Source organism: Diceros bicornis, chromosome 31, assembly GCF_020826845.1.
Source record: "Diceros bicornis minor isolate mBicDic1 chromosome 31, mDicBic1.mat.cur, whole genome shotgun sequence".
NCBI classification, from domain to species: Eukaryota; Metazoa; Chordata; class Mammalia; order Perissodactyla; family Rhinocerotidae; genus Diceros; species Diceros bicornis.
The window spans coordinates 14,267,846-14,281,825 of NC_080770.1; the positions used below are offsets into that span (position 1 = coordinate 14,267,846).

Below are 13,980 nucleotides of genomic sequence, written 5' to 3' on the forward strand. Positions count from 1 at the left end.
CCAGGAAGTGAAGGAACTGTACATTGAAAACTATAAGACATTGTTGAGTTGCTTCTGTGTCTTGGCTATTGTGAATAATGCTGCAATGAACAAAGGGGTGCATGAATCTCTGAATTGCTGATTTCAAGTTCTTTGGATAAACACCAAGTAGTGGGATAGCTGGATCATATGTTATTTCTATTTTTAATTTTTTGAGATATCTCCATACTGTTTTCCATAGTGGCTGCACCAGTTTGCATTCCCACCAGCAGTGTGTAAGGGTTCCCATTTCTCCACATCCTCTCCAACACTTGTTATTTTTTATCTTGGTAATTATAGCCGCTCTGACATGTGTAACGTGATATCTCATTGTAGTTTTGATTTGCATTTCCCTAATAATTAGTGATGTTAAACATCTTTTCACATGCCTGTTGTCCATGTGTATATCTTCTTTAGAAAAATGTCTTTTCATATCCTCTGCCCATTTTCTTTTTTTTTTTAATTGACAGCTTTTTCTTTAGTGACAGAGTTTTTTTTTTTTGAGGAAGATTGTCCCTGAGCTATCATCTGTTACCAATCTTCCACCTTTTTCCCCTTTTTCTCCCCAAAGCCCCAGTAGACAGTTGTATGTCATAGTTGCACATCCTTCTAGTTGCAACCTCTGCCCATTTTTTGATTGGTTGCTTTGGTTTTTTTGTTGTTGTTAAGTTACCTAAGTTCTTTATATATTTTGGAAAGTAAACCCTTGTTGGATATATGATTTGCAATTATTTTCTCTGAGTTGGTAGGTTGTCTTTTCATTTTGTTCATGGTTTCCTTTGCCTTGCAGAAGCTCTTTAGTCTGATGTATTCTCACTTGTTAATTTTTTTCTTTTGTTTCCCATGCCTGGGGAGATGTGGTACTCGAAAAGATTCTGCTAAGACCAATGTCAAAGAGTGTTGCCTACATTTTCTTCTAGGGGTTTTATGTTTCAGGTCTTACATTCAAGTCTTTAATCCATTTTGAGTTAATTTTTGTGTATGGTGTAAGATGATGGTCTACTTTCATTCTTTTGCACGAGGCTATCCAGTTTTCTCAACATCATTTATTGAAGAGACTTACCTTTCTCCATTGTATGTTCTTGGTTCCTTTGTTGAAAGTTATCTGTCCATAGATGTGTGGTTTTACTTTTGGGCTTTCAATTCTGTTCCATTGATCTGTGTGTCTGTTTTTGTGCTGGTAACATGCTGTTTTGATTACTATAGCTTTGTAGTATATTTTGAAGTCAGGGATTGTGATGCTTCCAGCTTTATTTTTTTTTTTCTCTCAGGATTGCTTTAGCTATTTGAGGTCTTTTGTTGTTCCATATAAATTTTAGGATTCTCTGTTCTGTTTCCACAAAGAATGTCATTGGGATTCTGATTCAGATTGCATTGAATCTGTAGATTGCTTGAGGTAGTATGGACATTTTAACTATGTTTCTTCTTCCAATCCATGAGCTTGGAATATTTTTCCAATTCTTTATGTCATCTTCGATTTCTTTCCTTAATGTCTTATAGATTTCAGTGTGTACGTCTTTCACCTCCTCCGTTAAATTTATTCCTAGATATTTTATTCTTTTTGTTGGGATTGTAAATGGGCTTGTATTCTCGAGTTCTCTTTCTGCTAGTTCATTATTAGTATATAGAAATGTAACTTATTTTTGTAAGTTGATTTTGTACCCTGCAACTTTGCTGTAGTTGCTGATTATTTCTAATAGTTTTCTGGTGGATTCTTTAGGGTTTTCTGTATATAGGATCATGTTGTCTCAAACAGTGAGAGTTTCACTTATTCCTTTCCAATTTGGGTACCTTTTATTTCTTTCTTGCCTAATTGATCTGCAAATTGATGAATGGATAAAGAAGAAGTGGTACAAATATACCATGGAATACTACTCATCCATAAAAAAGACAAAATCTTCCCATCTGCAATGACGTGGATGGACCTTGAGAGTATTAAGTTAAGTGAAATCATCCAGACAGAGACAGACAAACACCACATGATTTCACTCTTTAATGGAAGATAAACAAACATATAGATAAAGAGAACAAATTAGTGGTTACCACAGGGGAAGGGGGTTGGGATGTGGGCAAAAGGGGTAAAGGGGCACACACATATGGTGACAGATAAAATTTAGACTATTGGTGGTGAGCACAATGCAGTCTATATGGAAAGTAATACATAATAATGTATACCTGAATTTACACAGTGTTTTAAACCATTATGATCTCAATGAAATAATTTTTAAAACAACATAGAATTGCATATTTTAACTAGTAACAGTAAAAGACTTCAACCAATAAAAAAAAATGTTGAAAGAAATCAAAGACACAAAGAAATGGTAAGATATTTCATGCTCACGGATCACAACTGATTTCTGCATGTTGATTTTATATCCTGCAACTTCTCTGAATTCATTGATTACTTCCAAGACTCTTTTGGTTGAGTCTTTAAGATTTTCTATATTTAAGTTCATGTCATCTGCAAATAATGACAATTTTACATCTTTCTTCCCAATTTTGATGTCTTTTATTTCTTTATCTTGCCTCTTTGCTCTAAGTCTTCCAGTACTGTGTTGAATAAGAGTGGTGAGAGTGAGTACCCTTACCTTTTTCCTGATGTTAGAGGAGAAGCTTTCAAATTTTCACTGTTGGGTATAATGTTAGCTGTGGGTTTGTTTTATATGGCCTTTATTATGTTGAGGTATGTTCCTTCTATATCCAATTTTGAGAGTTTTAATCATGAAAGGATGTTGTACTTTGTCAAATGTTTTTTTCTGCATCTATTGCGATGATCATATGCTCTTTACCTTTCCTTCTGTTAATGTGGCGTATCACAGCTATTGGTTTGTGCATGGCGAACCATCCTTCCACCACAAGGTTAAATCCCACTTGGTCATGGTGTATAATCCCTTTACTGTGTTGTTGAATTCAGTTTGCTAATATTTTATTGAGAATTTTTGCATCTATACTCATGATGGATATTGGTCTATAGTTTTCTTTTCTTGTAGGATCCTTATCTGGCTTTGGTATCAGGGTAACACTGGCCTTGTAAAATGAGCTTGGAAGTATTCCCTCTCGTTCAATTTTCCGGAAGAGTTTGAGAAGGATTGGCATTAATTCTTCTTTAAATGTTTTGTAGAATTTGCCAGAGAAGCCATCTGGTTCTGGAGTTTTCTGTGTTATGAAGTTTTTGATTACTTATTCAATCTTTTTACTCACTTTCGTTCTATTTAGATTTTCTATTTCTTCCTCATTCAATCTTAGTAACATGTATATTTATAGGAAGTTATCCATTTCTCCTAGATTATTCAATTTGTTTGTATATAACGGTTCATGTTAATCTAACATATTTCTATTGTATCACTTGTAATGTCTCCTCTTTCATTTTTGATTTTATTTATTTGAGTCTTCTGACTTTTTTGCATAGTCTAGCTAAATATCAGTTTTGTTTATTTTTTCAACAAGCCGCTCTTATCTATGGTGATTTTTTTCTATTGTTTTTCTGGTCTCTATTTCATTTATTTCTGCTCTGACCTTTTTTTATCCTTCCTTCTACTCACTTTGGGCTTAGTTTGTTCTTCTTTTCTAGTCCCTTTAAATGTAAAGTTAGGTTCTTATTTGAGATTCTTCTATATACTTAATATATGCGTTTGTCACTATAAACTTCCCTCTCAGAACTGCTTTTGTAAACTTACATTGTTTTTGCTGTATTATGCTTCTATTTTCATTTGTTTCATGGTGATTTTTAATTTCCCTTTTGATTTTTCCTTTGATCCATTTGTTGTTCCGGAGTGTGTTTTTTAGTTTCCACATATTTGTACATTTTCCAGCTTTCTCTTGTAGATTTCTAGTTTCATACCATTTTGCTAGGAAAAGATACTTGGTATGATTCCAATCTCCAATTTTCTAAGACTTGTTTTGTATCCTGTCATATGACCTATCCTGGAAATATTCTGTGTGCACTTGAAGGGAATATGTATTCTGCTGCTACTGGATGGACTATTCTACAGATTTCTGTTGAGTCCATTTGGTCTAATGTATGGTTCAAGTCCAACGTTTCATTGCTGATTTTCTGCCTGGATAATCTATTCATTGGTGATAGTGGGGTATTAAGGTCTCCTAATATGATTGTATCGTTGTCTATTTCTCCTTTCAGATCTGTTAGTATTTTCTTAAATATTTATGTGCTCTAATTTGGGATGCCTAGATATTTATGTATTTTATGTCTTCTTGATAAATTGACCCCTTTATCATTATATAATGACCTACTTTGTCTCTTGTTTCCATATTTGGCTTAATGTTTATTTTGTCAGATATAAATATAGCTATTCCTGCTTTCTTTTGGTTTCCACTTGCATGGAATATCTATTTCCATCCCTTCACTTTGAGCCTAGGTGTGTCTTAAAGCTGTAGTGAGTCTCTTGTAAGCAGTATAGAGTTGGTTCTTATTTTTTTACCCAGGCAGTACTCTGCCTTCTGGTTAGTGAATTCAATGCATTTACATTTAGAGTGATTATTGATATGTGAAGACTTACTAATCTCATCTTATTAATTGCTTTCTGGTGTTTTTATTTCCACTGCTTCTCTTCCCTGTCTTTCTGCTTGCCTTTGTATATTGGTAATTTTTCATATTGGTATGCTCTGTTTCTCCTTTCTTTGTGTTTTGTGAACCTGCTATAGAATTTTCTGTTGCAGTCACCATGAGGCTTACATAAATACCTCATAGAGAAAACAATCTATTTTAAACTGATAGCAGCTTAAGTTCAATTGTCTGCAAAAGCTGTACCCTTTTACTCTCTCCTTTTATATTTTATGCCAATATTTACCTCTTTTTATATTGAGTATTCTTTAATTATAGTAGCTATAATTATTTGTAATAGTCTTTACTTTTAACGTTTAGACTATAGTTAAGTGAGTAACACACTGTCCTATTATAAAATTAGAGTTTTTTATGTCTGACTACGTATTTACCTTTATCACTGTGTTGTAAACTTTCATCTGTTTTCATGTCACTGGTTAGCGTCTTTTCACTTCAGCTTGAAAAACTCTTTTTAGCATTTTTTGCAAGGCAAGTCTATTGGTGATAAACAACCTCAGTTTTTATGTATCTGGGAAATTCTTAATTTCTCCTTCATATCTGAAGTATAACTTTTGCAGAATAGAGTATTCTTGGCCGGCAGTGTTTTCTTTCAGCACTGAATATGCCATTCCACTCTCTCCTGGCCTGTAGGATGTCTCCTGAGAAAACTGTTAATAGCTTAAGGGGGTTTTGTTTGTATGCCACGATCTCTTCCTTTTTCTGATTGTTTTTAGAATATTCTCTTTAGCTTTGATTTTTCATAGTTTTGTTTTAATGTGTCTTTGAGAAAGTTTTTGGCGTGAGATAAAAGGATAATCTGTCAGCTTTGTGAATTTAAATGTCCAAGTATCTCCCCAGGTTTTGGATGTTCTTGGTATTATTTCTTTATATTTCAGCCCCCTCTTTTCTCTTTTATCTTTGTGAACCCCATTTATTCTAATTTTGTTTTGATAGAATCCCATAGACCACATAGGGTTTCTTTGCTCTTTTTGAGTCTGTTTTTTGCTGTTGTTGTCATTCAGGTCTGACTGCATTATTTTAAACTCCCTGACCTCTAGCTTAGTTATCTGTCTTCCATTTGCTCTACTCTACTACAAATGGTTTCTACTGCATTTTTCATTTCCTTCATAGAATTCTTCAGCTCCAGAATTCTATTTGGTTCATTTTTATAATTTCTGTCTTTTTGGTAAATATCTCATTTTGCTCATATATTTTTTCCTGATCTCATTGAATTATCTTTCGGAGTTTTCTTATAGTTCATTGGTTTTCTTCAAAACAGCCATTTTGAATTCTTTATTAGCTAGATCACAAAATTCTGTGCCTTTGAGATTGGTTATTGGAGAATTATTATTTAGGTAGTGACATGTTTCCTTGATTTTTCATGTTTCTTGTAGGTTTTGGTTGCTGCTTCTGCATTTGAAGTAGCATACATCTCCTTAAATCTTTGGTAGCTGCCTTCATATGGGGTATACTGTCATTGGTTGTATTATATCTGAGGTTTTTCTCTGCCTTTGTATAGGTACACAGGCTCCACTCTTCTTGCTCTCTCTTGTGGCAGAATTCTCAAGGTACTGTGTCTTCTCTGGTTGTTACCACTCACCAGGCTGGCTACTGGAAACCTCGTTTTTGTTTTCCAGATGGTGGCATTACAGTTCATGTTTTTGGTTTCTCCCTTGCCCACAGACACAGGTCTGTTTTTCGAAGAGCACTCAGTTTACCAGATTTGCTTTCACTGTTGCCCTTGGAAATGTGCACAAGGAGCCAGCTGCAGAGTGAAAAGAGGTGTCAGTTTAGCACTGGGGGGTGGGGTTGGGGGTTCCATGGATCTAGTGGAAATATCCTTAAGTGAAGTACTCCTGCTGGCTAATGGGTTTATTTTCTGCTGAAATCCTGAATGCAGTCAGCAGGAGTTGTGCCCCTTTAAAGCCCTTAGATATTCTTATCTGCCTTTTTCCTGATCTTCCCTCTCCCTCCAGTCCTAGACTACCCATCTCAGTATACTAGGTACTTCTGAAGAGAAACATGTTTCTCCAGCTGTGTCAAGCACTACTGGGGTAGCTGGGCACTCACTCACTGCTTTTTCCTCTGCAGGATAGTTTGCCACTGCTGAATACTTCAGCTTGTGCAGTGTTGCCTTGAAGGGGGTGGTTCTGGGACAGCTCCTTTCACTGTCTCCACTGTGATCAAACTCATACATTTTTCCTGCTCCAGTAATGTGCTGGAATCCCCCATAGGGAAGGCTGGGCTTCATTAAGTCTGTCTCATTCATGGGTGTGTGCCCAAGTTAGTACTCTCCAGGCTTTACCCCACCGTGGCCAAGAGGGATTGGGGCAGGTCTGCTGGCTCTTGTTGGCTCTGCAGCCCATATTGAGGTATGTCTGCCTATTTCTGGATGTACAGGTGGGCAACATTCCTCCTGGGTCTCTTGGCTTAGGGTGCTGAATACTACAACTCTCACAAAGGTAATTTTGTTCTTGGACGGATGTTCAATTAATTTTTTAAATGAGGGACACAAAGGAGGAAAGTCTTTTGTCACTATGATGGTTACATCAGTTTTACCCTGAATTTTTTAAATCTCATCCATCTACTTATGTAGATGTGCAACCTAAATATTATCACTATTATGACCCCAAAAAACATCTGGTTAAAAGTTTTGTTTAAAGTGATTCTGTGTTGGTGTTGTCCCAAAGGTACCTGACAGAAGTATTATAAATCATTTCTGAAGGAACGTATTTTAGACACAAGCATGAATGATTCCCACAGATAAATTTTAAGAGAACATGAAATTAAGATAAAGAAATCACTAAACACAGAAATAGGCCAGCCCTGGTGGCCTAGTGGTTAAGTTCAGTGCAATCCACTTCAGCAGCCTGGGTTCAGTTCCCGGGTGTGGACCTACACCACCATCAGTGGCTATGCTGTGGTGGCGACCCATTTACAAAATAGAGAAAGATTAGCAACAGATGTTAGCTCAGGGTGACTCATCCTCAGCAAAAAAAACCACAAATCACTAGACACACAAATAAACAAGGCACCTTGAGGAAAAGTCAGCACTAACATCAAACTATAGAATCAGACTTGCAAAACTGTGTATTAAAATTATTAGATAATAATTTATATAAATGTGTTTAATATGTGGGATATTATTGAATGTATGATGGAATAAGAGATTATCGAAACTGACTATTTGGGAACAGGGCAAAATGGAAACCTTAGAAGAGAAAATAATATTTTTGTAACTGAAATCTGAGACTCAATAGATAACTTAAATAGCTAGTTAGCACAACCTATGATAAAACAAATTTACTGGAAGATAGATCTTTAAAAACTAAACAAAACACTGTAGAGAAATACAAATAATGGATTTTTCAGTGATGTGGAAAGTAGAGTAAGAAAATTTAACATACATCAAATTGGATTTCCTGAGGCATATAGCAAAAATATAGAGGCAATTTTCAGAGTACTATCTGTGTTTAGTAGACAGTACACCAGGCTTAAGCTTACCATAGTGAATGAATGGGCATTAGAGGAAGCTGTGAATATCTCCATTAGTAGAAGGAAAAGATTAGTATATAATGTAGCTGCTCAATAAATCTTTTTTTGGCATGATTGTTGGTGATGATGATGAAAAATGCAATTTTCTGCTCTCTTCTCACAAAATTCTCCCTCCATTCAGTCTTACTGTGGATAGAATCACACTGAAGTCTGGAATGGCAAATACATAGGCTGTCCGGGACAATTTCCCCTTCTATACTGGTGGTAAATATCTTGATGTCTTTTGCAACTAATCACTTCATTATTTCAGAGTTCTTCTCAAATAGTGTACCATGAAGCAAAGAATGCACCGATTTTGAGAAATGAACGTTTCTATCTTACTTCTCAAGGTATAGCCATATGCTTTTATGGTGATTTTCCCTTTTTATTCATTTTTGGACTAGGAGGCTGGGAAATGGTTAGGGAAAAGCAAGACATTCTAGATGGCTAATGCTGACAAATATTTGTGGTTCATTGACATTGTTTATTCCAATAACGTCACAGTCTTTCTCCAAAGAAATCTCCAAGACTTCTACTTTTCCCTTATACACAACTTCCAGGCTACATGTGACACCTATTCTCCACCTTTCGTAACTTCCCATGATTTTATTTCTAGTTTGAGTTCATTTGAACATAAATGTATTTGTGTTTGGAGATGTTCTATGACCATCTGGAGGGAATGACCCCTACAGCTTTTTGAAAAGGGCATGCAGTGTCTGATGCAAAAATATTCTTTTGGTTTTTTACCACTTGGCCTAAAGTCTTGGTGCTTGCCTACTCTGGACTGACCCCAACAAGAAAAAGAGAAAAAATCCTGCCTGAGTTTCCTAATCCCCGTGTCAATTGCCTAAGCATCTTCACCTTTACACGAGTTCAAGTCACTCTTCATTGTCGGAAGTCTTTAACCTGGGAGTCATGAATAAACTCATAAATATCTATGATTTGTGGAAAGAAAAATCTATACCTGCAAGGAAGGGAGAATAATGGCTGTTTCAACTTTGTCTTATCTAACTTCTCAGGAGCCTTCCTAGAGTCATTATGTTGCTTAAGTCACATCCATTTCCAAGCTGCTTCTTCGTGTGTGTCTCTTCCCACTATCTTATTATATTATTTTTATATTTCTCCAGGCTTTATGAAAGCATAAAGGCAGTTACAGAATTGTCCACCCTCCCTGATCATAAATTAATTGAATATAAGTTCTCAAGGAGATTTTAAAGAGCACCTACTTCACCATCCTCATTTGACCTACGAGGTCCAGCATGATTTAGGGCCTTCTCCAAGCATTGATTTAATATCAGAGCCATGCTTGAGTAGAATCATTCTGTTTCACCATATAAAGAGATGGCAGATTATCCTAATTTGGTCTATTTCCAATTCTCATATATTGGTAAAATCTGGAGTGGAAAGACATGAAATTAAGACACTGTAGGGGACAATGTACTAATGGTGCCCATTTATTATCTTTTGTCCCCAAAGAGAGAGAGACAATATTTATCCACGATTATTTTCAGTTAAAATTGGTGATTATACATGGAAAGCACATATTAACTTAACACTGATGATTCAAGGTTGTATATTTAGTCAGCTATATGACTGGGAAAAAAATGAAGAGGATTTCTTTGTGTTTTTTGAGAATGAAATCATTCCTACTCTCATCTTTTTCTCAGCAGATGTCACCAATCAGGTCCATGGAAGGAGAAAGAAATCACACTTCTGTGGCCATGTTTGTTCTCCTGGGACTGTCAGATGAAAAGGAGTTGCAGCTTATCCTCTTCCCAATCTTTCTGGGGATCTACCTTCTCACCCTAGTCTGGAACGTGGGTCTCATCATCCTAATCAGAATGGACTCCCACCTGCACACACCCATGTACTTTTTTCTTGGTTTCCTGTCATTTATAGACATCTGCTATTCTTCTTCCACCAGCCCAAGGATGATTTCAGACTTCTTAAGAGATAAAAAAATGATTTCATTCATTGCTTGTGCTACCCAGTACTTTGTTGGGTCCTGGATGGCTCAGGCTGAGTGCTGCCTCTTGGCAGCCATGGCCTATGACAGATATGTTGCTATTGGTAGGCCTCTGCAGTACTCAGCCGTCATGGATCCTGGCCTCTGTCAGAAGATGGTTGCTGGGGCCTATGTGAGTGCTTTTATTGGTAGCTTATTTCAAACTGTCCCTTGCTTTCATCTCTACTACTGTGGGTCAAATACCATTCACCATTTCTACTGTGACATATCCCATATAATTTCCTTATCTTGCTCCAATCCCTTCATCAGCCAAATGATTCTTTTTCTGGTAGCTTTTTTTATTGGGTTCGGTTCTTTTCTTGTTATCCTCTTATCCTATGGTTTCATTGTAGCTGCCATCCTGAAAATATCCTCTGTCAAATGTAGTGCCAAGGCCTTCAATACCTGTGCCTCCCACCTGGCAGTTGTGACAATATTTTATGGCACAGGCCTCTCTGTGTACCTGCATCCTAGCTCTAGCCACTCCAAGAAGCAGGACAAGGTCCTGGCAGTGTTCTATGTTATCTTTATCCCCATGTTAAACCCTCTTATCTACAGTCTGAGGAACAAGGAGATCAGAGAGGCCCTCAAGAGGGTAGTAAAGAGGCTAACACACTTACCTCAGTATGAATAATATTTGGGCAGGTATTATTTCTTTGTGAGGAAGACAGGGATAAGAATATGTAAGTGACCTCTTGTAAGTCACAAGAATATGTAGGTAGAGAGAAGAAGTGAAAACATGGCTCCATGATTCCTGGTGCCATTATGGTTCGCTGCCATCACCAAGTGATCTGTTTGAGGCAGTGTCACCAACATTGAATTCATTTTAAAAGCCTGTTTCCATTATTAGACCCAGGTAGACAACATCCTCTGCTTTGAGAACAGAGGTTCTGATAGATATTATATGTAGATAAATGATAAGATCCTAGGAAGCCACACAAATGGTTCTTTTCTCATCAATTTTGTATTGCTTTAATTCATTTTTGACAGTTAAGTATTAGTTTATATTACAATAAATTAAAAAATAATTTATAAAATTAAATATGTAAAAAATAAAAATAATTTTTAATGAAACACTTTATAACATTAATCTCAAATAGAGGGAGGGAGTGAGTTTGAGAGAGCGATAGAGAGTTAGAGAGAGTTATGGGAAGAGTCAGGAGAAGAGAGGGGAGGAGAGGAGGGGGGGAAAGAGATTCATCTGAGTTTATTCCTGAGTGACATTTTTTCCCTCCATCTTACTCCTTGAGCCTGCTTGTGAAATGATTTGTGAAAAAGAGATGGGAGAAAAGAATGGTAGAAGCAAGGGGCACTTTTAAGGTCAAGAGTGGGAGAGGTTCTCAGAGGCTGGAAAGAAATCAAAGTCATCAATTTCTGAGCATAGGTGGCCTGGAGCATGCTCCATGGTAGTTTCCCAGAGACCATGCAAGACTCAGAAATGAAGGCTGTCATGGTGTATCTAGGGAGACAGGGTTCAACTCCCAGAGATTTGAGCCTCCCAGAGATTCTAGAGCCTTAATTTTTACCAGGGAGCAGTAGAGCCACCAGATTTGGGGGTACCATGAAAACTCAGAGTCCAATCAAAAGAATTTAAATAAAATTTTAAAAAAGAGACATTGTTTTCAGACAAGAGTTAATGGACTACATTTCAAAACTATTACATTAATATTTATACAACACTTTACACTTCACATAGTTACATTGTATAGATATGATTTATTTATATTACCATGTGAAGTTGGCAGATGAGAAATTATCCCTCTTTTAGAGATAGAACCTTTGGGCATATTGAGGTCTGCCATGTTCTTCCCAGTGTAGCAACAATCCGTCTTGAATCTCACAAAGTGTCATATGTGGAACGTAAATGGTTCTCACTGACCAGAACCATGTCCTCCATTGATTCGCCGATGGAGGGGCCCAGATTCTATACTTTTGTTGTTATATCTATGGATTGTAATTAGTATTTGTGTGGTGAACATGATGTAAGCTATGCAGAAATAGTAGTATAATGATGTACACCTGAAATTTATACAATGTTTTAAACCAATGTTACCGCAATAAATAAAAAGAATCTGTTCAATTTAAAATGTTAAATTATTACAGTTTTTATATGGGTGAATATATAACTACTAACCTATTAGCAAGAGTTAAATCAAATAAACTCATTGCCTCATTCATCCCTCTCTCCCAGAAGTAAGATTAGCTGAAGTAGATCAAACCAAGAATGAGACCTTCCTAAAACTTCTCTGTATCCCTAATAATGGCAGGGTAGATGAGCTCTATCAAAAAAAAAAAAAAAGAAAAGAAAAGACAAAAAAGTTTTGTGGGCATGATTTAAGTAGATATTTTTAATTAAGGATTAGTAATTTGGCATAATATGTTGGAAAGAACTCCAATTCAGAAAACATAAATTACACCTTCTATTAACAGAAGGCATGATGTGTACCTCACTCTCTGAAGTGCTTTATAAGCATTAACTAATTTGATTCTCTCTATGAAGAGCTACTCTGTGAGGTAGCTACTGTTATCAGCCTCATTTTATAGGTGATAATATTGAGGTTTGGAGAGATTAATTTTCTCAAGGTCACACAACCAGCAAGTGGAAAGCTGGAATTCAACCCAGATTGGCTGATACCAATGCCCATAGTTGTAACCATGATAAGTCATGGCCCTGTCATGAATGAGTGTTATTGTCTTCCTTATTGCCTGTATTTCCTCATTTATGCATAGGAAATCATGCCATGTCTGCCTCACAGGGATGCTGTGATGGTTGATTCAGGTCAGGGAGTTGAGAAAAATATATGTATGTATCTATCTAAAATGAAAGTACTTTGTAAACAGGGAAGTGTCCACATATCTAATTTATTGTTATCAGTCTATATTACCAGCCAGGTATGTCACATTGGGCGAATCTCTTAGCTCCACTGGCTTCAGGTAGTCATCTGGAAGTTGATGGTATTGGACTAGATGATCTCTAGGTCCTTTCCAGCTCTAATGACCCCAACTTCATTAAAGGAAAAGCTATAATCATGAAATCATAATAGGACCATGGGGAAGAGGGGAATTGAATCAGAAAGGACATGGCAAAGTGGGGCATGAAATTAGCAGGGAAAAAAACTCCACGACAACCGTGACTCCAGAGAGCAAGTACGTGGAGAGTTTTCTCCCTAATTCTCTTTTCTCCTTTCACCTCTCCTCTTATAACATACTTAAGAGGATCCCCAGTTGTGAACATCTCTCTGGCTGTGAGTGGACAGCAGTTTTGTGGCCAAAAGCTCTCATTTTGGAGGGTAATAGGGCCCACTTAGAAAACTTGGAGAGGAAAGAAATAAGCAATTTCAAACTCTGGAAGGAACTCTGTTTTCCTGGTGATCCGAGTCAAGGTGAGAGGGCAAGATTTATAGAGAACAGCGGATTCTGTGCACTCATATCCATGTGATTCTTCCAGTAGGACCTAGGGGGAACAAGTTTTGTGGTCCTCAGTCTCTCTCATTTCTTGCCTCTTCTCATTCCTCACTTTCACCCTCCCCACTTAGGGCTTTTTTGAGTTCTCTTTCTCCTTACCCAAATTCTCTGAGCTTCAGTGAAAAGATTAATCTCTAACCTACAATGTCAAGCATTATTCTGGGATGAGGGGTGGATGTTGAGTTCTAGTTCTACAATTTCTTAAGGAAGTGATCCTGACCTGTGTTACCTTCTGTTTTTCACCTGTAAAATTGGGGTAATAGGATCATCTAGACACAAATCAGGTAATGTCTATAAGGCCTTAACACTGTAGAAGTTAATCATTGAATGCTGAATGCAAAGTAATAATTTGCTGAATTTTGGGGGAATTAACTAAGATCAAAACTTGCTTGTCTGT

General features: G+C 36.8%; 2 protein-coding genes across 2 annotated transcripts in view; both read left to right on the top strand.

Annotated features, from left to right (window-relative positions):
* The window catches only part of LOC131395032 (olfactory receptor 5AN1-like), a 141,707-nt gene that overhangs the window by 115,905 nt on the left and 11,822 nt on the right, over positions 1 to 13,980 (top strand). The gene's annotated exons all lie outside the window — the stretch shown is intronic.
* Positions 9,784 to 10,785, top strand: LOC131395029 (olfactory receptor 5AN6-like). The gene has a single exon (XM_058526800.1). It carries the CDS (start codon positions 9,784 to 9,786, stop codon positions 10,750 to 10,752), a length of 969 nt encoding a protein of 322 aa, XP_058382783.1. The 3' UTR covers positions 10,753 to 10,785.